Source organism: Micromys minutus (assembly GCF_963924665.1).
Source record: "Micromys minutus genome assembly, chromosome: 29".
Lineage (NCBI taxonomy): Eukaryota > Metazoa > Chordata > Mammalia > Rodentia > Muridae > Micromys > Micromys minutus.
Window position 1 is genome coordinate 25,686,252 of NC_137964.1, and position 21,356 is coordinate 25,707,607.

General features: G+C 49.3%; 2 protein-coding genes across 6 annotated transcripts in view; one reads left to right on the forward strand and one right to left on the reverse strand.

Annotated features, from left to right (window-relative positions):
* Positions 1-3,862, forward strand: part of CAMKK2 (calcium/calmodulin dependent protein kinase kinase 2) — a 47,814-nt gene extending 43,952 nt beyond the window's left edge. For 4 of the 5 annotated variants that reach the window (XM_080940838.1, XM_080940836.1, XM_080940834.1 and 1 more), the window contains one exon: positions 847-3,862. In XM_080940838.1, coding sequence (XP_080796964.1) covers positions 847-1,017 — 171 coding nt within the window. In that variant the 3' untranslated portion in view covers positions 1,018-3,862. The remainder of the gene's footprint in view (positions 1-846) is intronic. The other variant, XM_080940835.1, reaches the window with a different exon arrangement.
* Positions 3,863-5,973: 2,111 nt separating this feature from the next.
* Positions 5,974-20,895, reverse strand: P2RX4 (purinergic receptor P2X 4). The gene is made up of 12 exons (XM_080940469.1): positions 20,716-20,895; positions 15,040-15,187; positions 14,143-14,214; positions 13,964-14,036; positions 13,487-13,583; positions 9,879-9,959; positions 9,626-9,767; positions 9,395-9,531; positions 7,773-7,866; positions 7,609-7,674; positions 7,167-7,262; positions 5,974-6,724 (listed from the first exon to the last, which is right to left on the reverse strand). The coding sequence occupies exons 1-12, from the start codon at positions 20,847-20,849 to the stop codon at positions 6,698-6,700; spliced, it is 1,167 nt and encodes a 388-aa protein (XP_080796595.1). The 5' UTR covers positions 20,850-20,895; the 3' UTR covers positions 5,974-6,697.
* Between the last annotated feature and the right edge of the window lie 461 nt (positions 20,896-21,356).

The following is a 21,356-nucleotide window of genomic DNA, read 5'->3' on the forward strand; positions in this document are numbered from 1 at the left end:
GGGAGATCCTGGGCTTGGGCTTGTCTGCACCAGTCGGCACCTTTAAGGGCAGACATCCTTCCCAGGAAGATAAAAATACCAGATAATGTAATTCCCAAACATAGGTAGTTCTTTCTTAGGGACATGTAGATACCACAGTTTACCTTCCCTGTGTAGGGACAGAGTCCCCTGTTTGGGTAGAGTACACAGATAATTGTTAAGAGTTGGACAGTAACCCCAAGTAGCAAGGCCAGCGGCTTTTCTTACAACGCAGACTCTACTTGGCGTCTACAAAGTTCCTACAAAGACAGCCTGGAGCACAGTCCACTCTATCGAGCTCCCCTTTGTCTGGTGAACCCCATCCATGGCTGGCACACCAAGGCAGGAGTGGGATGATGAGGGACTCTTCTGAGAAGGGAGTGGTCTTCCCTTCCCTCCCAAGAGTCTTCCTTTGAGCCTAGGGTAGTAGTCTGGGTGTTGCAGGCTTTTCCTGAAGGCCCCATGGACCAGGCCAATTCACACATATCCTTGTCACAGTCCCAGCAGTTCACAGTGGGGGTGAGAAAGGAAAGAACACTATAGACCTCAGAGAACATCCCCCCCAGGACTTTGGAGTGATTTGGGGTGCCCCATAGGTGGCTTGGCACCTGTTCATAGTTCTTTGGTCTTTCAGGTAAATCTGGCTTCTCCATTTACAGAGGAGGCAAAGTCGGCTTTGAAATGTTTAAGTAAATGAGTAGAAATGGGGAGAGCATCTGAAAGATCAGATGTATCACATGGGAGCAGAGGCATGCCAAGGTGGGAGTCGGTCAGGGCTCGGCCATCATTTCTCCAAGCCTTAATGCTGATTTTCTGTTCGACGAGCAGGAAGCAAGGCAGCGAAGACAGCCTCCGGGGCCCAGAGCCAGCCCCTGTGGGGGAGGAGGAAGTGCTCTTGTGAAAGGTGGTCCCTGCGTGGAAAGTTGGGGGGCTCCAGCCCCAGGCTCCCCACCACGCATGCCTCCACTGCAGCCCGAGGAGGCGATGGAGCCGGAGTAGCTGCGTGGACCACTTGACCTCGCATGCCTGGCTGTGCGGCCCTGCACGGGGCTGCTGCACCCTGCGTTTCCATAGCAGCATGTCCTACGGAAACCAAGCACGTGTGTAGAGCCTTGACTGTCATCTCTGGTTATCTGGTTTTTCAGGTTTTTTTTTGTTTTTGTTTTTGTTTTTTGTTGTTGTTGTTGTTGCTGTTGTTTTTCTTGTGGTTTTTTTTCCCTCTTCTTTCTTTTTTCTCCCTTTGTTGTCTAAGGGGACAAAGAAAAAAAAAAAAAGGACTTGACTCCATGATGTCGTCGACTTTGGCCGCTGGTTGGCCGGACCGGCGGGTGTGAGGAGTTGCAAACTGAAACCAACATGCATTTTGTTTGGGACAATTGCTTTTTAAAATGTTTTAATGCCAAAAAAAAAAAAAAAAAAAAAAAACCCAACCCCCTCCATTGTGAATTCAGAACCATGTCAGATGTACCAGGTGAATGTGTGTGGGGTTTGAGCTGCATGGAGAATCAAGTGGGGAAACTCCTGCTGGCTGGGGCTACACTGAGGGGGAGTAGGACTGGTGTGACCCACATACAAACCCCATGCCTGGGCACCTTCCAGGACAATGGGAAGATAGGGCTAGCCCTCAGTAGCTGCAGGGAACTTCGATGTCATTTATTTGTAATGAGGACTTTTTAAGTGTTTTCTTCTTTTTAAAAAAAAAAAATGGGTAAAATTATAGTCGGGAAAACTAAAAGGGCTTCAAGTTGAAATGCTTGAGGGGTAGTTTCGAAACTCTGAGAGAGCATTTAGCAGCCGTGGTGGCAAAGGTTTGTCTGGGGGGCTGAACACATTTCTTCATGTTAGCTGCTCAAAATGGGTTTCTGAGGTCGTCAGCTAAGCGAATTCTCTTGGTAAACTGGCGGAAACTTGAGGGTGATATCTACTCTTTTCATGTACATTACATGACTTAGGACTATCTCCAAGTCTCTAACCAGCCAGAACTCTGGAGAAGTTCAGAAGTTACATACTGGAGCTTCCATGGTCTGTGTGTGTCCCAGCTCCCTCCCCACAGCTGTGTGACAGGGACTGAGAGCCAATGACAGCTGTGCCCGTGTATTAGCAGCTGCTCTCGGCTCACTTATTACGTGTGTGTTCCAGACACTGTAAGCTTTCTTTCCTCCTCCATATTGTCTGGTCCATACAGTCAGCAAAACATCAGTTTCCCGAGGGCCACTTAGGCAAGCTTGTCACTCAGCTTGGGCACAAATGGCTATCCTTAGGCTCAAAGCTTTAGTAGGAACCACGGTGACATCAGGGTGCCATGGTAGAGGAAAGTATCAAAACCCAGAACATTCCTCAGGGCAAAGGGCCTTCGGTTTTTTTTTTTTTTTTGGAGCCAGAACCCTAGAACCGTTTTGACATTCAGCCAATATTGGAAGTTTGTAGAAGCTTGGGTGTGACAACCCAGGGCCACAGAAGAAAGCAGGAAGTTTAACGGGGCTTCCAGATTGGTTTCCCCAGTGCTTTGGAATGATCTGGTAATGACTGTCTTGCTAGTCATGGGGCCCAGAAGACTGCCTTCTGGCATGTGTGGAGTCCAGACATTTCTGGCTTCCGTAGGGTTTCTTAAGCTCTTGACTGTGGTTTAGCCATTTCCCCTGCTGTCACAATAAGCATTTAGAATTCGGGTAAAGACTGCAGTGTGGGGAGGGTCTGTGTGGCCAAGGACTTCCTGTCACTTTCCCTTTTTAAAATTTAAGGAGAAACAACCCAGTAGCTCTACCCCTTCCAGCCACACACGGCTGGAAGTTTAGTTTGCAGTAAGCACCTGGTGGTTGAAGCCAACAGGTTGTACTGCTCAGGCCCAGCCTATCTTCCCGGGCTCAGGCTTGGCTGAGTGGCCTGCCCTAGTGGCTTCTACAGACAGAGTTCTGCAGAATTCTTGTGTTTACACAACCCTTCTGGGCAATGCCGTTTCTCCCGACCACGGCACTGCATCTAGGATGTCTTAGGGTTGCCAGCAACCAGGCAGCACCCAGCCAGTTAGGCAGAAGGAATTGAGAGGGTCTGCGTAGGTAACTTTTTTCTCTTAAAGAAACACCAAAGAAAGCTGTGGAAAAGTGTGACTCCCCTCTCCCTTGCCCCCCATCCTGCCCAGCTGCCGTGGAAAGCATAAGAGATCCAGCTATAACCAGAGCATTAGAGCACAAACATTGTTTTCAAAAGCATCATTATCGAGGAAAGAAACCATCAGAGTGGCTTTTCTCGTGGGCAGATAGGATGCCCACTATTCCTTCCGTGGCTGGGTCACCCATGATTCATGTGTAAGCAACCTTGGCCTGTACCTATGGCCTTGAAGGAAGCACAAGCCCCATTCCTCTCTTTCTGTCTTTACTGCCTCCCCCATGTGTCTCACGGGCTCCCGGACACTTTACAGAGCCCTTTGTTCTCTCTTGGGACAGCAAAGGCCACCTCCCTACTGGTCTGGCCTTTCCACGGGACAGAATTCTTATCCTTGTACCTTTGGAGATTTAGGATAACATCTGTGCAAGCTGACACCAGGCTAGGCCTGCAGTTCTCGCCCATCTTCCAGGGGGCGCTCTTTACATTGCCAACGAGGAACCACAGCCTCCATTTGCTCCCAAGGTGCTAGGGAAGACCCTTGGTTTCTGTCTTCTCCAGCTCTGTGGGCCGAGTCTCGTGGGACTTTGGACTTTTCTATTTGGTAACCAGTGCCATCTGCTTCTGTTTGATTCCCCCTTGGCCTCTCTACTATGCATTTCCCTTTTATCAGGTGTATAAAGTTAAATACTGTGTATTTATCACTTACAAGACGAGCTTTCGGTTCTTTTCCCACAGGTGATCAAGCTTCTCTGTTAACTTGAAATAAACAGACAGCAAAATGGTGCAAAGCCTGGGCCTCCCGGGGAGTCTTTGATTCCTTTGTGGTGTTTCTGCTTACATCGATATTCCTTCCCCTTAGGTTGAGAGCAAGTCAGATGTCCACATCACAGCTAGCGCAGCTGGCAGGCATGTCCTAGGGTTTGATTCTGAGACCAGACATATCCACAGTTCTTGGAAACAGGGCAGGGTGCACATTCTGGGGTCCCATGTAAACTGCTCCCAGGTGAGCCAACCCAGAGGTTGAAGCGTGAAGGTAAAGGTGGGGCTTCGTGAGGTTGGATAGGTGAGCGGCAGGGAGTGGCTTTCATCCCAGGAGACAGTCCTGTGGCTGGATATTGTTTTCCAGGCTTTGAACTTTACTCTCTGTTATCGGGGGACAGGAGGCGAAATCTGAAAAGCCCCAATCTATGCTTCGGAAATACGGGCTGTTGTTAGATGTGGTACGTGTGCTTGTAATCCTAGTACTTGGGAAGGGGTTCATCACTGTGAAGGCTTTAGCTTTAGGGAGTCCAGCTGCCCACTCATGCATGTACGAGTGAGGGGTCCTTTCACTGACTCCCACACTTATGAGGTAGTACCAGACTGCGCCAGTGAGTAGAGAGGCTGCTGAACACAAGATGACCCCAGGTGAACAAGTTAAACAGTACCGAAAACATCTAACCCTCAGGCCAAGAAGTGAGGCGGGGCCATCATGGTTTCTCAGCCTCTGGGACAGTGAACAAAGCATGACCTAGCTTGAACTGTTGCTGTAACAGAGTGCCCCCAACTGCCTAATTTGCAAATAGAAATTCCCCAAGTTTCTGGAGGCCAAGAACGCCATTCCTGCAGATGCTAGGTCAGCTGAAGTCTGCTGTCTGATTCCAAGTGAATATCCAATACATGGAAGGACCAAAGGCATGGGTCCCTCTGTTGAGCTCGTTTGAGAAGCCGCTTAAACCCATTCATGAAGGAGGAGCACTTGTGGTTCAGTTCCCTCCAAGAGGCTCCATCTCCTCATCTTTTCACACCAGAGATGCAGTTTCTAAAATGTGAACTTGGGACATAGTCTAACCATAGCATTCCTGAAATGTCCGGTTTCATTTGATCTGTGTTTATGTGGCACCTGAAAAGAAAATTCTCTGTGTATGTGTGTCTCTGTACACATGTGTCATATGGTTGTCTGTGAAAGAGAGACAGATGTCAGATCCCCTAGAGGTGGAGTCACACTCCCGATGTGAGTGTTGGGAACTGAACTCAGGTCCTCTGTAAGAGCAGCAGGGACTCTGAACCACATAGCCATCTCCAGCCATGATGTGACTGGATCTTAAAAGAGCTCAGCTGTGGTGATGCATGCTTTTAATCCCAGCACTTGGAGTCGGAGGCAGGCAGATCTCTATGAGTTCAAAGCCAGCCTGGTCTATAGCTTGAGTTCCAAGACAGCCAGGCTATACAGGAAAACTCTGTCTCGGAAAAACAAAACAAAGGCTGGAGAGATGGCTTAGCGGTTAAGAGCACTGACTGCTCTTCCAGAGGTCCTGAGTTCAATTCCCAGCAACCACATGGTGGCTCACAACCATCTGTAATGGGATCTGATGCCCTCTTCTGGTGTGTCTGAAGACAGCTACAGTGTACTCATATAAATTAAAAAAAAAAAAAAAAAAAAAAGCCACACCATAAAGAACAAAGCATTTTCCCAGAAGCAATCTGAGTTCTCCTTGAGCGTGGCAGGCTAGCCCACAGTAGAATTCACTACAGAGGCTATCAGTCAGATACTGACAGAAGGAGGCTCTCCGAGTCTTTAGAGATGGTAGGGGGTGCAGTGTGGGATGTGAGTGTCCTGTGGGGACAGAGGGGGCATGTGGGTACATACAGCCAGAAAGCCACGGCAAACTCTGAAAGGTAAAAGAAGACATATATCCTGCTGATGTGAAGCATGAGCTTTTCTGGTCACAGACGTCTCTCGGGCAGTGACCAGCAGTGGTTAGGAGCTCTACTGCTCCCAGAATGGACCTTCACTGCAAGACTGCACATACATAATCTTACGATCCGGCAGTTGCCACGTGAGGAAAGAGAACGACACAGACACGGATCTTAAAAAAAGAATCATTTCTTTTCATGTTTGGTCTTAGGTCATTTCAACACAGCCCTTATGGAAGGAAAAGCTAACCCTGCCTTTGTTACAAGGACAACTTCTCTGGTTATGGGGAGGAGGGATGGTGTCCCAGGCCTGCTGACGGCACCTGGGAGGACCTCCTTCCTTACAAATAAAGTGCTTGGACAGAGCTCCTGTGCCTCCGAGGACGGGGGCTGTCCGGAAGCCACATCAGCGTCTCTGCTCTCAGACTTCTTACATCCATATGCTCACACTGTGTAAGTGACAGGTGACCCAGCCAGCAGCACAGCAGAAATCCACTGTGTGCAGTGTGCAAACGACCCCCCTCCCACACACGGTGAGATTAAAAGGGTGTATAGGGTGGAAGAATGTCTTGAGTCAGGCCAGCCTGAGTTGTATACAATGAAACGGTAAAAATGCCAAAACTCCCACTGGAAAAATGTGGTAGACATGTGTGGTCCCAGCACTCCTGGAGGTCGAAGCAGGAGGATCTTCGATCTGAAGCCCATCTGAGCTACAGAGCAAGACCAGGGCTCAAAACCTACAAAAATAGTACAAGCCATGTTTGGGCAACCCTGAGTATTTGTGGAGTGGAGACTGAGTTAACACTCTGTTACTTTCTCCAGAGTGACAGACGCAGCAGCCATCTCTCCCATCTTTCTGCTTCACGGGCTGAGTCGGGTGGGAATGTAGGGTTAGACATCACTGGTTCATCTCCCCGGAAAGACCCTGCGAAGAGGGGTGAGCGAGTAACTACGCAGCCTGTGTTGTCACCACATACCCAACCACCGACAGCGGGCAGCAGCGTGGTGCCTTTCTTGGGGGCTTGCGGACGGATGTTAACCACAGAGAGGACTCAGGTCGGTTCTGGAGGGGTTCACAGTGCGGTACAAAACCCTGGCTCGGAAGGATGAATTCGAGAACTGCGTGGATGGAGATGCTGGCATGCTATCCGTTATCACAGTCAAGGTGTGACTGCGAGAAATACAGGGTAAGATAAAGAGGGGGTCCATCGGAAGAAAGGAAATACATGCTAGCGCAGGTGTAACTGGGGTGATCAGCTGACCGGTGCCAGCCTTGGTGGAAGGGCCTTTGCTTGGTGGTCTCCATGGGGACAAGAGACAAAGGCAAGGTGTCACGCTCCATGCCCGCCCCGGGTACGGGTGCCTACCTGCTCGTAGTCCTCCACATACTTATATTTCTTGTCCCGGTAGTAGTATCTCTTCTTCATGCAGTAGAGGACGATGACGTCACAGAGCACAGTTGCCTGATTTAACACGGAACCGGGATGCTTTTAGCTGTTGCTTATAAGACCCCGCCCCCTTCCCCTCTCACCCCTTTCTTTGAGAGCCAATTGGCCAAGGAGGAAAGACCACCAGGCAAAGGCCCTTCCACCAAGGCTGGCACCGGTCAGCTGATGCCTTTTGTCTGGATCAGACTGGACTTTGACTAAGGAGCTTGGTCTCAGAGGTGGGATTTCTAGGGACTCTTTCTCCTCACCCCTAGAGGCATCCAGGCTAGAGTCAAGTCGAAGGTTTAGGGGAAGGATGGTGCTTACTGAGCTGCTTACTAGCGAGGAAGGTCCGGAAGAGGAAACAACTCTAGTCACTCACCACCCCGAGGAGCGCCAAGCCAGAGCCAATGTTGATCATGGTAGGGATGATGTCAAACTTCCCAGCCTGCCCAGGGAAGAACCAAAGTGTTCTGATGGGGGTGATGACAGGAAGGAGGACAATGCGAGGCTTGCTCTCCAGGCGGGGTTCAAAGGAGAGTCTACCTTTCCAAACACGATGATGTCAAAGCGGATGCCGTATGCCTTGGTGAGTGTGCGCTGCTCTTTGCCAGCGAGGTCCCTGTAGTACTTGGCAAACCTGGAGGAACAAAGGGTAGGTCAAGGAACACGCACAGATCTCAGTTCCCAGGAGGAGACTGTTAGAGCAGGACCAGGGTCCCTGGGCACTGCTGGTCTTGGCTAATGAGTTGTTCCAGTGGCTTCGCAGACACCAAGCACCCCAGGTCAGCCCCCCAGTTAATGTGAGGCATGTGGCAGGAGCGGCCAGGACCCCGCCTGGAGGAACAGAGTGACTCCCCTGCCATCAGCATCCTTCCCCAGAATGGGAGGCCTCTTGCTCTGAACGGCCTTCTTGATACAGCTGGGACACCTGCCTCTCTCTCCAGGGGACCCAGTGTTGAAGGATGGGGACCAAGCCAGCTCCAGGGCTTGCCTCAGCCTGGGAGCTTGGCTCCAAGTGGGATACGCCACACCTCAGAGCTTCTCCCTGGCTACCATCTGCTTTTGTAGTTTCTAAGGCTGGGCTAAGATACACAAGTGAGCTGAGATACAGCTACACAACTCACCCTCCAAGCTACAAGATGCAAGCCAGGGAAGTCTGTAACCCCAGCAGTCCAGGAACAAAAAGGTCAGTCCGTTAAATATGTAACCGCTCGGTTTTAGATTCTCAACAGCTCCAGAAGAAACCTTGCCCTACCACTGTTCTAACAGGCACTCCACCAGAAGCTCAAGTCCGAAGCCTGGGATTTTTATCTGGTCCACAGCTTCTATGCTGTGGCTGAGGCTTGGGACCCTCAGGTGAGACTGTCGCTGGCAGAGTTGAGGGGCTGGTGTCCTGTAGACTGTCAGATTCTCAGCTCTAGGATTCCAAACCACGCTTGAGGTCTCCACAGTGGTCCCTATAAGAATCCTGCAGCCACAGAGGTGGAGCAATACAAATCTGACCCCTAGGGGAGAGTTGGAATAGTTGCCCTAGTAGCCTTACTACCCTGCGCAAACACGATACCACAAGCTACCACTAGAGGGAGTCGAGGGCAACTTTTAAAACTGACCCAGTAAATACTCCTTAACTACACACAGGATTTGACTGCTTTTAGAAAATGGCAAAGGTGTTCGCATCACATCTCCAGGTGTCCTGGATTTAATCTCCACCTTTGGCCTGCTGAGGTGACCTTATTTTGCAGATGTAATTAGTTAAAGTGAGGTCCCCTAATCCCAGCATTTTGGGGTGAAAGTGGAGGTTCAGGATTTCAGGATGATCCTCAGCTGCATAGAGAAGATATACAGAGGGAAGAAAGCTACATGACCACAGAGGTGGTGACACGTGTAGAAGCCAAGGGTCGCTAGGAGCTGCCAAACGCTTGAAGGCAGAGAAGGATCTGACCACAGAGTTTACAGGAACACAATCCTACACGATCAAAGAATGAAATTCGGTTGTTTCAAGCTGTTCAGACTGATTGCTTACTATTAGAGCCCAGGGAAACGGATACAGCAGCATTTTCAGCTGGTAAGTCTGAGTGCAGCCCTTTATAAGTTACTGACACAGGTCTCACGACGCAGCCCAGGCTTAACCCACATGTGTGCATCCTCCCAACGTAGGAGTGTACCTGAAATTGTAGCCAGGAGACACATTGTGTTCCACGTCCCGGGTGTCGAGGCGCCGGAAGGAATATCTGGGCAGGCAAAGGGAGGCAGCTCTGTCGAGGTTGCAATCCCACTTGATCTGGATACCCATGATGCCTCCCTGTGGGGGAAGCCAGAGAGACACAACCAGGCTTTCAGACCTCGGGCGCACACTGGGGCCACGAAGGTGTGAGAAAAGCCATGCTGGCACCTACCTCTACTGCCATATCCTGGAAGCTGTGCCCTGCATCCTCCACGATCTTACCAAGACGGAATATGGGGCAGAAGGGATCCGTTTGAGCATTATAAATGCACGATTTGAGGTAGGAGGTGGTGATGTTGGGGAGAATGTTCCTCCTGAAGTCAGGGAGGAAGCAGAGAGTCTGAGCGAGGACAACCTCAGGGAGAGCCAGCAGTTTGTTTTTTAAGAGGCTTAGTTAGGATTGCACATGCCTGGCCCCCACTTACTTGCTGAAATTAAACTTGGGGTACCAGATGTTGTTCTTTACCAAGAGGGTGAAGTTTTCTGCAGCCTTTAAGAAAGCCGGCCTGGAAAAGAATGATGATGGTCACTAAGTACACATGCTTGGCTGTGCAGCCGTTCCCAGTGCCACTCTCGCAAGGACAGTGGGAGTGTCTGGCATCTTCTGTTCTCTTTTGTGTCATACTAGGTCACCAGGCCTTCTGGATCCTCCCTCTGAGGAGGCAGAACTTCCTGCCCAAAGCATTTGCTGAAAAGGATGCTGGCTGTGGCCACCATGATACTTTAGCATCTGCTGGCCTGTTTGCCTTTTAAGGTGCTCATGGGTTACAGATGCTCCCGAGATCTGGGTTTATAAGTCAGAACACGAAGGAGTTCACCAGCGGGGACATTCTGATCTTGCTGAAAAGGAAACCATACTGGCAGAGAGCTCTAAAAGGTGCCATATCAGCCTTCGGCTGACAATACATGGTGAGTCTGTCCCCAAGGGGACTCGTTTCTTGGGTAGATTTTTCTCGGTAAGAACTCAGAAATGTAGGTCTGACCCCTCCGTGGAGGAGACCTCTGACAGATGAGACTTTTGCAGTTATAAATGGAGTCACTAATCTCATTCCTCCCCACGCCCCCAGCAGCAGCAAAGCCTCTGAGGGCCACTTGATGAGGGGAGCCAAGCTGGACACTTCTGATGCTAAGTGAGGGCCTGGTTCAAACTCAAAGTCCCCATTCCTTACCAAGAGGGAGGGGTCACAACAGGGTCTTTCCATTTATGTAATTTTCTGTATCATACCCTTAATTCCGATGCACCTCACGGGCATCACTTTTCTTTAAAAATTTTTCTTCTTCAAAAATGAAGTGAAATTTGACTAAAAAAGTTTGGCCATTTTAAGATGAGTCCATTAAGTGAGATATTATGGCTTATACCTTTTATCCCAGCACTGGGAAGACTGAGCCAGGAGGGTCATTGTGTTCTAAGAAAGTTCTTAGGTGAACTTGATTCTTTCTAAAGGCAAAGTAATATTCCATTGTATGGGCATACCACAATTTGTATGCATTCATAAAAATTGGGTTGCTCTCAATTAACTCCCAAAGAAGTGAAATTAAAACTTGTAGTTAATATTATTTTCTTGTGCAGGGTGTGTGGTGTGGAGTTTATTCTTAGTAAGAAATACAAATCAGGAGGTGATAACCAAGATACCTCAAGTCAGGGTTTCCTCTTTGATTTAAAGGAAGGGACTGAGTAAGAATGGAAATATCTCATTTAAGTGCCTGTGTGTACATACAGGTCTTATATCTGTATGCATACCTGGGGGTGTCTTCCTCATGAACACAGTCCACCTCTGAGACAAGGCCTCTTATTGGCCTGGAGCTCGCCAATCAGAATAGGTGAGTTCGTCAGTGAACCCCAAGCACACCTCCACAGCACTAGAGTCAGAAGCCTGTGTGCCACATGCATAACCTCTTTATGTGACTTCTCAGAAGGGACCTTAAACAGTGCTGTCTGGTAGAAATATATTATCAAGCACACCTTTAGCCACATTGTGAGACAGGGTTTCACTGTGTAGTCCTGGCTGTCCCAGAACTCACTCTGTAGACCAGGCTGGCCCCAAACTCCTAGAGATCCCACCTGCCCTTGATCACAGGCATGCACCACCAGCGTAGCTGTTCTATACCATACTTAACATTTTTCTGGCGGCCATGTTTACACAAAAAAATTCATCGTGTGTACATGCAGAGAGGAGACCACCTGCAAGCTGGTTCTCTCTCTCAGCCATCTGGGTTCTAGGGCTGGAACTCGGCTCAGCTGCAAGTGCCCTTTTCTGCTGAGCCAGCTTACTGGCCCGGCAGAGCAGGTTGTATTCGCACGTGCGTGTGTGCGTGCTTGCGTGTGTAAAATAGTAACAAAGAAAAGCAAAACATGCATCTAAGACTTTGAGAGGGAGCAGGGGTAGAGTTATACAGGAGCTGTGGATGGAGGAAGGGAGGGAAATGGCATAATTACATTTTAATTTGAAAAGCTTTTTTTTTTTTTTAGATAAAGGAGAGGGTGAGAGATGGCTCAGCAGTTAAGGGCTCATCCACCTGAGGTCAGGTGGACCACAGCCACTTGCAAACTCCAGAGCTGGGTACCACAGGCACTTGATACACATACGCATGCAATTTTTTAAAAAAAAGAATCTTTAAGAAATATAATTAACTAATTACTTTGTGGTTTTGAGACAAGGCTTCTTTACACAGCCCTGGCTGTCCTGGAACTCCTTAAGAAGTTTTAAATGTAAGAAGAAAGTGACATTTAATTAAATCTTATGCCATTTGTCCTGGTCATAGTTTTCAGAGCCCCTAACGCGTCACAGCAACAGTACACGTTACTTTAAAACCCGTATTTCATAAACCTCAACAATAACAAGTGGCCAGTGGTCCCTGTGCTGGAGACTACAGTTCTCAAAGACCCCGTCCAGGACCCAAACCCCAGGATCCCTCTCCTTTTGCTGTTTTCCCTGTGCCTGGGCCACCAGGCTTTCCTCAGGGGCAGCACATCCAGGCTGAGCTTCCTGCTCCTCGGGTCTCGCATAGGACCGAATACCACAGAAACCCAGGCTACACACAGGTCTCTGTGCAGCCTCTGCCTCCACACAGGCCACGCACAGGAGTGACTAGGAAGATGGTGCCCAGGGTCCCCTTAAACCTGCTGTCGTTTATCAACTTGATTTGGAGACTCTTGCGATTTCCCCAGCTCTTTTCCTTGGCAACAGAATCCCCAGTTTCCTTTGGAAGCCATGCCTCCCTGCCTCAGCCTGAAATGTGCTGGTTCTGTGTGTGTTTGTTGGGGTTGGGTGTATGTGGGTATGGTGTTTGAGATACCCAAAGCCAGGTTATGATAGCTTATGCCAGTATTCCCAATTAAAAAAAAAAAAAAAAAAAAGCTGAGGCAGGAGATGAGTTCAGGGCTTGGCTGCTGACATTGCTCCGTGGGTAAAGTAATTTGCTGCAAGGCCAGAGGATTTGAGTTCCATTCCTGGTCCAAAATGGTAGACGGAGAGAGCTGACTCACAAGTTATTTTCCAAACTCTGTTATGTCTACACACACAAATGTAATTAAAAATTATTTTTAAAAAATTCAAAGCCATCCCAGGGTATATAATGAGGCTCTTCAAAAACAAACAAACAAACAAACAAACAAAAGACCAGTGGAATGGTAGTTACACACATCTTTAATCCCAGCATTAGGGAGGCAGAAGCAGGCATAGCTCTGAATCTGAAGCCAGCCTGGTCTACAGATGGAGTTCAAGGATAACCAGGGCTACACAGAGAAACCCTGGGGGGGGGGGGGTGGAGACCAAAACCCGAGAACCGTTTCCTGTTGGTTATTTGCAACTGACAGTGGTCCAGCACACTTAAGTCACCTGCAGCCTTATCACAAGTGACAAACCCTTGTGGTCTCCTTGCTCTGTATTTGACAACTACTCTCCCAGGGTAGAATGGCCCCACTCAGGGGACAAGAGTGCACAAAAAGTTCAGCACAGAGGCTCACCTCACCCTCTCTGTCACCTCCCTCCAGGCTGAAAACCAAGGTTAGGGAGCCTTGGCTGGGACTCACGTGGGCACGCCAGCGTCATTCTCCACTGGGCACCACGCAGCCACCTCACAGGTCTTCACAGACTCATTGAATGGGACACATCTTCCAGTGCCAATTCCTGTGAAGAGAAGACAGGTCGGGGAGCAGAGGGCCTCAGGGCTGGCCACAGAGAGGGAAACCACACAGTGAAGGCTAAGAAGGCCCCTGGATCTGCTCTTACACCTTGTTCCCCTAGGTTCATTTAGCAGGGGAAGGGGGTCTTCTCTGCTGATGAGCTACAACCCAGGGCTCCTCTAAACCAAGCCTGTGCTTTAACTATTGAGCTGTGTCCCAGGTGGGGGTGGGGGTAAGAGTCGGGGTAGAGGTTGGGGCAGATTCTTATTTCTGCAATTTCTCTATTGCAGATGAGCCACAGGGAGTGTGATGCCATCAGAAGCCACTTTCCCCAGGTCCAGCATCTACTGAGATGTCCCCGGTGTGGGAGCTACTCATGCCTACCACTGCTGTGGGTGTCCACGGAGCCGAGAGTACAGTTGGCGTCTGAGTTACAAATGCTGGTCGTATCGGGAATCTGGAAGAGGGAGGAGTGCGGACAAGTTCCGTGTGGTCTCTACTCACTTTGCCAGGAGCAGATGTGGGTGTGAAGCACTGAGGGGCTTTCCCCAAGGGCCACCTACCTCTGGGCAGGTGCTCTGTGTCTGGTTTACCGTGACGATCATGTTGGTCATGATGAAGAGGGAGTTTTCCTCCTGTGGAGAGGAGAGAACCCTACTGAGTCACCCTAAGAGGTGAGTGGGGCTGTGAAGAAAGTCAGGTGGGGCTGGAGAGATGGGTCAGTGTTTAGAGCACTGACTGCTCTTCAGAGGCCCTGAGTTCAATTCCCAGCAACCACATGGTGGCTCGCAACCATCTGTAATGGGATCTGGCGCCCTCCTCTGGTGTGTCTGAAGACACCTACAGTGTGTGTATGTATGTATACATACATATATATATATATATATATGTGTGTGTGTGTGTGTGTGTGTGTGTGTATGTATATATCGCTTGCTTACCATGTGTGAAGTCTCCAGCTCTAGGAGGAGAGACCAAAATGTTAACATGCATCTGTGTGGATTGACAGTGTTTAGATTAGGATGCCTCCTGTGGCAATTTCTTTCTCTCTGTTCCTAGGGGAATCATCTGACCATTTCCTTCTGGTTTGGGTGTGTGATCTCTAACTGCTGGATTGTTTGGTTTTGTCTTTTATGCCCTCTAACAAGCTTTACCTTGTGGGTGTAAGATAGGAAAGCAAACCCATAATGTGGAAGGTGCTATTCCCAGCCTCACTTCCCAAGACTAAAGATCTTTGCTTCCTTACTCTCCAGAGCTTAGAGACGAGGAGGTGTGGGAAAGACAGAATATTGGGTTGGAGCCAGCCACACTACAGAGCTGGAGAGCTCTCAAGGGTTCCCAGAGAGATCTGGCTATATTCCTTTCTTGGGCTAAAACAAACTGGGTCCAGAGGTGGCAGCCTCTGGCTGCTCATTGTATGCTGACAAAACCAGCAAAGTACTTCCTGTGCACAGATGTCATACCTGAGCTGGAACCACATAGTCTGCCACGTCCCAGATCCGGAATCCAAGTTGAGAAGTGTTGGTCACAGCCACACCTTTGGCTTTGGTTGTCACTGAACTGACCACAGAGTCCGTTTCTTGGTAGCCCTTTTCCCACACGAACACCCACCTGAGAAAGACATTAGGTCACAGGAACAGTAGATTCGAACTGATCCTGGGGAGTCTCTGATAGCCACAAGGCTGTGGACATGTGACATTTGCTGACTATGTGACTGGCAAAAGCTGCCAAACTTCTATACTCCGCTACTGTAAAAGGGCACAGTCACCCCACTGATTATTTCATGGGAAATGAATACCGTGGTCAGTCAGCACAGTCTTGAGCATCAGGAGATGCAGAGTGAACATTACCTTTACTACTGGATGTCTAAACAGCCTCTAAACACTATCACTTATGGGAACCACCAATAGTCGGTTATTATAACAATACTTTCCACTTAATTTACCTGCAGTGAGTCATTTAATCCTGACCACTTTATGAGGCACATAGCGTGATTGCTACTTACAATTTATAAAGAGCGGAACAGAGGCAAAGAATGGTTAAGCTGAGCGGTCCTAAGGTCATATAGATAGCAGGTGGCAGAGTAGGGACTTGAACTCAAGCCAGAAAAACCTGTGAAGATGCTATTGTCTCTAGACAAGAGGATCTTATCTTTGAGGCAACTTTGGTTGTTTAAGATAGGCTTTGGCAACGTTGGTGACATAGCACTGGCTGGTCTGGTGTAGTCTATGAGGCTCAGGCTAAGCTCGAATTCCCAGACGGCAATCCTCCCACTCAGATTCCCAAGTGCTGGGCCTATAGGCGTGAACCACTCTACCCAGCTGTTGGTTGGTTTGTATGGTGTGTGAGTATTTGTGGGTGGCTGTGGCTCACACGTCATAGTCAGAGGCCAACTTCTAGAAGTTGCTTTTCTCCCTCGAAGACTCTGAGGACCAGATTCAAGTTGTTGGGCTTACATACCAATCATTTTGGTTTTTTAGACAGGGTTTCTCTGTGTAGCCCTAGCTGTCCTGGAACTCACTCTGTAGACCAGGCTGGCCTCAAACTTACAGAGATCCTCCTGCTTTTGCCTCCCAACTGCAGGGACTAAAGGCATGTACCTCCACATCAGACTAGCAAGCACTTTTTCAGACATGGTCTTGCTATGTAGCCTATGTTGGTATTCACTGTGTAACCCAGGCTGGCCTTGAACTTAGAATGATCACCTGCCCCAGTCTCTGGAGCATTAGGATCCCAGGCAGGCGCCATAATCTGCTCTCGGAAGTTATGTGTTTGTGTGTGTCTGCATATATAGACCAGAGAGCAGCCTCGGATATTCTCCCTGTGAAGACATCCACTTTGGCTTGGTTTTGATACAGGGGTCTTATCATGTAGCTCTGGATGGCCTGGACTTTTCTATGTATATCAGACTGGTCTTGAACTCCCTGAAATCCACCTGCTTCTGCCTCCTGAGTGCTGGGATTAAGGACATGTGCCACCACCATGGTTGGCTTCCACCTTGTTTTTCTGAGATAGGATCTTACTGGGGCTGGATGATTAGGCTAGACACTGAGTCCTAGGGTCCTACCTGTGTCTGCCTCCCCAGTGCTGGGATTACAGGCATGTGATCCAGCATCACATTCTAGGGACCAAACTCTAGTCCTCCAACACGGAGGACTTCACTGACTGAGCTCTCCTCCTCAGCCCCCGGGGAAACTTTTTTTACAGTCCCGTCTTACCTTTCCCTAGGAATTCTGGTCTAAAGAAAGGGCATTGCCGCTGGGTTGAATAACTACAAACCGAAGGCATCTGTCTGAGTGATGGGGTCACTGGGTCACTTAACTGCTCTGTGCCTCAGCTCATCCTGCCTTTACGCTGAAGGATAACAGAACTTTACAGCATTGCATTGAGATGAGTTAATAAAGCAAGAACAATATCTTAAATGGTGCAGATCAATCTGAACACTGCCAAGGGCCATAGTCATATGGCTACAGAACACCAGTCTGCTGCTGTTTCATATACACCCTCCAACGACTTCAGAAAAAAGTACCTGGTTACCTTTTCTATTTCTTTTCTCTCCTTCTTTTTACACACACCAGAAGAGGGCACTGGCTCCCGTTACAAATGGTTGTTGAGCCACCATGTGGTTGCTGGGAATTGAACTCAGAACCTCTGGAAGAGCCCTCTGTGTTAACTGCTGAGCCATCTCTCCAGCCCTCTTTCCTTCTTTTTAAAGACGGGGTTTCTCTTTGTAGCCCTGGCTGTCCTGGAACCTACTCTGTAGACCAGGCTGGCCTCAAACTCAGAGCTCTGTCTGCCTCTGCCTCCCAAGTACTGGGAAGAAAGGTGTGTGCCACCACTGCCTGGCTCTTGGGTGACTTCCTCCTGGGTTTGTTTGATATAAGCCATCCTGGATCCTCTGCCCTCTACTGCAGGGCTTCCAGGAAGTCACCAGCACCGATGCTTCCACTGTGAGTGAGAGGCGAGGGCAGAAACCTGTGGGTTTCATGAACCACCGAGTTGCTGAATTGGGAACAAGAGATGACACCATCATCACAAGCTTGGTTATTTCCTCATCACATGCAGAAGATCACCGAGGAAAGACCTGATCGTGCGGAAAGAGATTACACTTTCACCAAGATTAGTGAAGTCCGGGAGGTAACAAAGAAAAGCCAGGGTGTGGCGAATTGTGCTTATAAACCCAGCCCTCAGGAGGCGAAGGCATAAAAATCACTTGTAGATTCCTTGGCCAGCCTGGACTATTTAGTGAGTGCAGGGTTACCTGGGCTACATAGTTGGGCCCTGTCCCAAAACAACAAAAGCTAAAAGTTTAAACCAAGTCCTGAATTTGTACCATGAGTCACTGCTGATGGGTGAAAGCAAAGCGTGGTTGTTTTAGAATGACAGGGCAGACAGTGCTGTGTAAGGATACCCCATGTAATGCTTTCCAATAGGAATGGAATACAGTGGGGAGTGTAGCTCCGTGGTCAGAGTCCAGGATTAGAAACATAATGTAAACCAGGTGTGCAGGCGAATGCTTTTCATCTCAGCACCTGGGAGGCAGAGCGCTACGAGTTCTAGACCAGCCTAGGACTCATATCATGTTACTGGCCAGATAATGACAAGATCTCTAATTATCTTTAAAGAAAACAAAAAGCAGGAACTATCAATGACATATTTTTATGTGTCCAATATAGAGTTTTTTGGGGGGGGGATTTCTCTGTGTATCCCTGAATGTCCCTAAACTCACTCTGTAGAACCAGCTGTGCTCCAACTCAGAGATCCACCTGCCTCTCTCTCCCCAAGTGCTGGGATTAAAGATGTGTGTGCCACAGCCACCCTGAGACATCATCGATTTCTAAAGTATCAGAGTAGACTTGGTAGTGTACGCCTGTAATTCCTGCACTTGGGAGGTGGAGGTGAAGAAAGGCTTGGCAGTCCAGTGTCATCATCCGTGGTTACAGAAAGAGTAGGATAGCCTGGGCTACATGAACCTGTCCAGTGTAATTATCCGTGGTTACAGAATGAGTAGGATAGCCTGGGCTACACGAAGCTGTTCAGTGTCGTCATCTGTGGTTACAGAAAGAGTAGGATAGCCTGGGCTACACGAACCTGTCCAACTCAAGACCCATACCCTCCTCACCAAACACAGGCTGGTGAGATGGTTTCAGCGGGTAAAAGCTATCACGGTGCGTGTCTAAGGATCTGAGTTCTATCCCCGGAACCTACAATGGAAGGAGAGAACAGACTCCTAAAAGTTGTCCTCTGGACTCCTCGTGTGCTGTGGCATGTTCCCTCACTCATACATAGATACATTTTCAAAAGTAAAATCAACATTTAAACAAACAGCACAAAACTTGTCTGCTGTGCAAAGGTCTTTGGTACCTCTGGGGGGAAAGTACTGATACTTTACTTTTTTGGTGTACTATATCGAAAACATCTTCAAAACCTAGTGGGTTTTTGTTTTATTGGGTTTTTTTTTTTTTTTGTTTTCTTTTTAGCTTGAATGCATTTTAATCGAGGTAGCTTAAACATTCAGTGGCTGCACGTGGATCTCTTAAAATGACAACCCCCACGGAATCTTATCAGTGATCAGATTATCCCAGGAAAGCAAAAAGCTAAGAGAGCTCAAAGCTACCGGAGAGCTCCTGATTCCAGATACTACTGATCCCAGTCAGCTAGCATCACGTCTCAATGCTGGAGAGCTCATCCCGAACACTGGAACTACTCACTCCAGAGACTTGGATGTGTTTTTTAGGTACCAGCAACTGAATAAATCCAAGGCCTGATCTTAAAACACACTATCTACATATCTAGGACTTTTGTTTTTTTGAAGACAGGGTCTCATGTATCCCAAGCTGGCTTTAAACTCAATGTCCTCCTGCCAGAGCGAACACCGGAATTGCAGACATAGTGATTACTGCCACACCCGGCTTCAGCAGATTCTGTCTAGTGTCTACTGCTTCCATATGCTGGAACCTGCAACCTTGTGAGGGAAACCTGCACTCTTCCGAATACCCTTAGGCAGTCTGAACAGATTCCAGACCTCACACCAAAGCAGGAGACCTGTTGGTTTATTTGAGACACGGTTGTCCTGAAACTATGTAGACCAAGCTGGCTTTGAACTCACAGATATCTGCCTGCCTGTACCTCCCCAGTACTAGGATTAAAGGCTGTGTCTTAGGCATTCTTAACCACTGGCCCATCTCTCCAGCCACCTGTGTGCCTATTTCATATACCTAAGGCCACACAAAATTTCTCAGGGGAGCGTGGTCAGGCACAGAGGTTTGGCAAGCCCTGCTTTAGAACTCTCTGTCAGCTTGTGAACCAGCATTCTGTGTTTTCTGTGGCTAAGTCATTCCCATGTGTAGTTTAGGGATCTGTGCTTTTACGACCTCTAGAAAGTGTAAGAAAACAGATACACCTGTCACAGTAGCAGCTGTTGACACTTGAATACCTTGAAATTGGGCCCAGGAGGCAAGGTAAGGTTCACCATCTCTCCTGGGGAGTATTAAATCTTACAGGTGCATCCAATTAAAATTAAACATTTAATAATGCCAAGCGATGGGAGGGTATATATAAACAGTAAGTGGGGAAGAGAGTGTAGAATCAAAACCAGGCGGGTATTCATATTCCCAACGAATCCAACAAAACAAAGGAAGTGACCTTAGGACACTTTTGGGAAGTGTGACATCTCCAGGGTACTGGGCTATCCTCAGAAGCTTCTTAAAGGAACCGAAACCACAGACCCAGAACGTACCGAATGAAAATCCCAAGCCCTGGTTTCTGAGTTTGAAATGGAACCGAAGAGAAGACTGTGATTGTGACGTTTAGAGTGAAGCCCTCCCTGCCCAGCCCCTCCACCAAGTCAAGGAGCATCATGGAGCAAGTCGTAAGGTAAGGATTCGAGAAAGATGGGGTGACAGTCTAGCTAAGACAAGGCTAAGCTCCTAGGACGTTCGGTTGTCCCCAGTGGCCCGTTCAAGCCGGTTCCAGATGACTAGAGCCCCGCAAGAGTGTGTTGCCCGCCCTTGAACTCTGGGAGGAGGGGCTTCGCCGGCTCAGCGGGTGCCCCAAACCCAGAGGGCGAGCAAGAGGGTGCAGCCAGGTCCCCGCAGTCTGGGCTCCCCCAGCCGCGGCCCCTCCCCAGGCCCGCTCACCCGATGACGTAAGCCAGGATGAGCAGCTGCACCATGCGGTTCATGAGCCCCACTTTACGGCTGCGGATGAGCACGATGCGCGGCGTGTCGTACTCGAACAGAAAGGCTCCGAGCACGGAGCAGCAGCCCGCCATGGCTCCGCCGCCCGCTCCGCGCCGCGGCCACCGCGGGTCCTCTCGCCACCGCTGAGTCCCGGCCGCAGCCCCGCCCAGCAGCTCGGGCACTCCGGGCGGAGACTCCCGGAAATAGGCGGCGCGCGGCCCGAGGAGCGCGTCTCCTCCCCCTCAGGCACCCCAGGGTGACGCCGGGACCCGTGACCCCCTCAGGGAGAGCGAGCCTGAAAAGCTACAGTGGCTTAGTCCTAAGGGACGAATTACCTCAGGAGCAGGGGCCAAGGGGCACGGTCAGCTCGAGAGGGACAAGGGTAATGACCCCCTCAGGCCTAGGATTGAGAGGCAGATGGCTTCCTCCCTGGTGCAAAGGACAGCTCAGCAGTTCAGATGCAGGGTAATGAGCCGGGCCCCAGGGGAGCTTGGGTGTTAGTTACATTCCTAGAGGACCTGAAGAGAACAGTCGACCCTGACTGAGGGAGCCAGACTTGGTCTGGATGTGATGGTTGGGTAGGTGTAAATATCCGGTTT

Bases quoted from the DNA above. Each gene is read 5' to 3' on its own strand.
- P2RX4 (XM_080940469.1), bottom strand. From the start codon at position 20,849: ATGGCGGGCTGCTGCTCCGTGCTCGGAGCCTTTCTGTTCGAGTACGAC. The intron at 15,188-20,715 runs GTGAGCGGGCCT...TGTCTTTCTCAG, and splicing joins ATCCTGGCTTACGTCATCGG to GTGGGTGTTCGTGTGGGAAA. The intron at 9,532-9,625 runs GTAGGTGCCAGC...CTTCCCCCACAG, and splicing joins TCCAGGATATGGCAGTAGAG to GGAGGCATCATGGGTATCCA.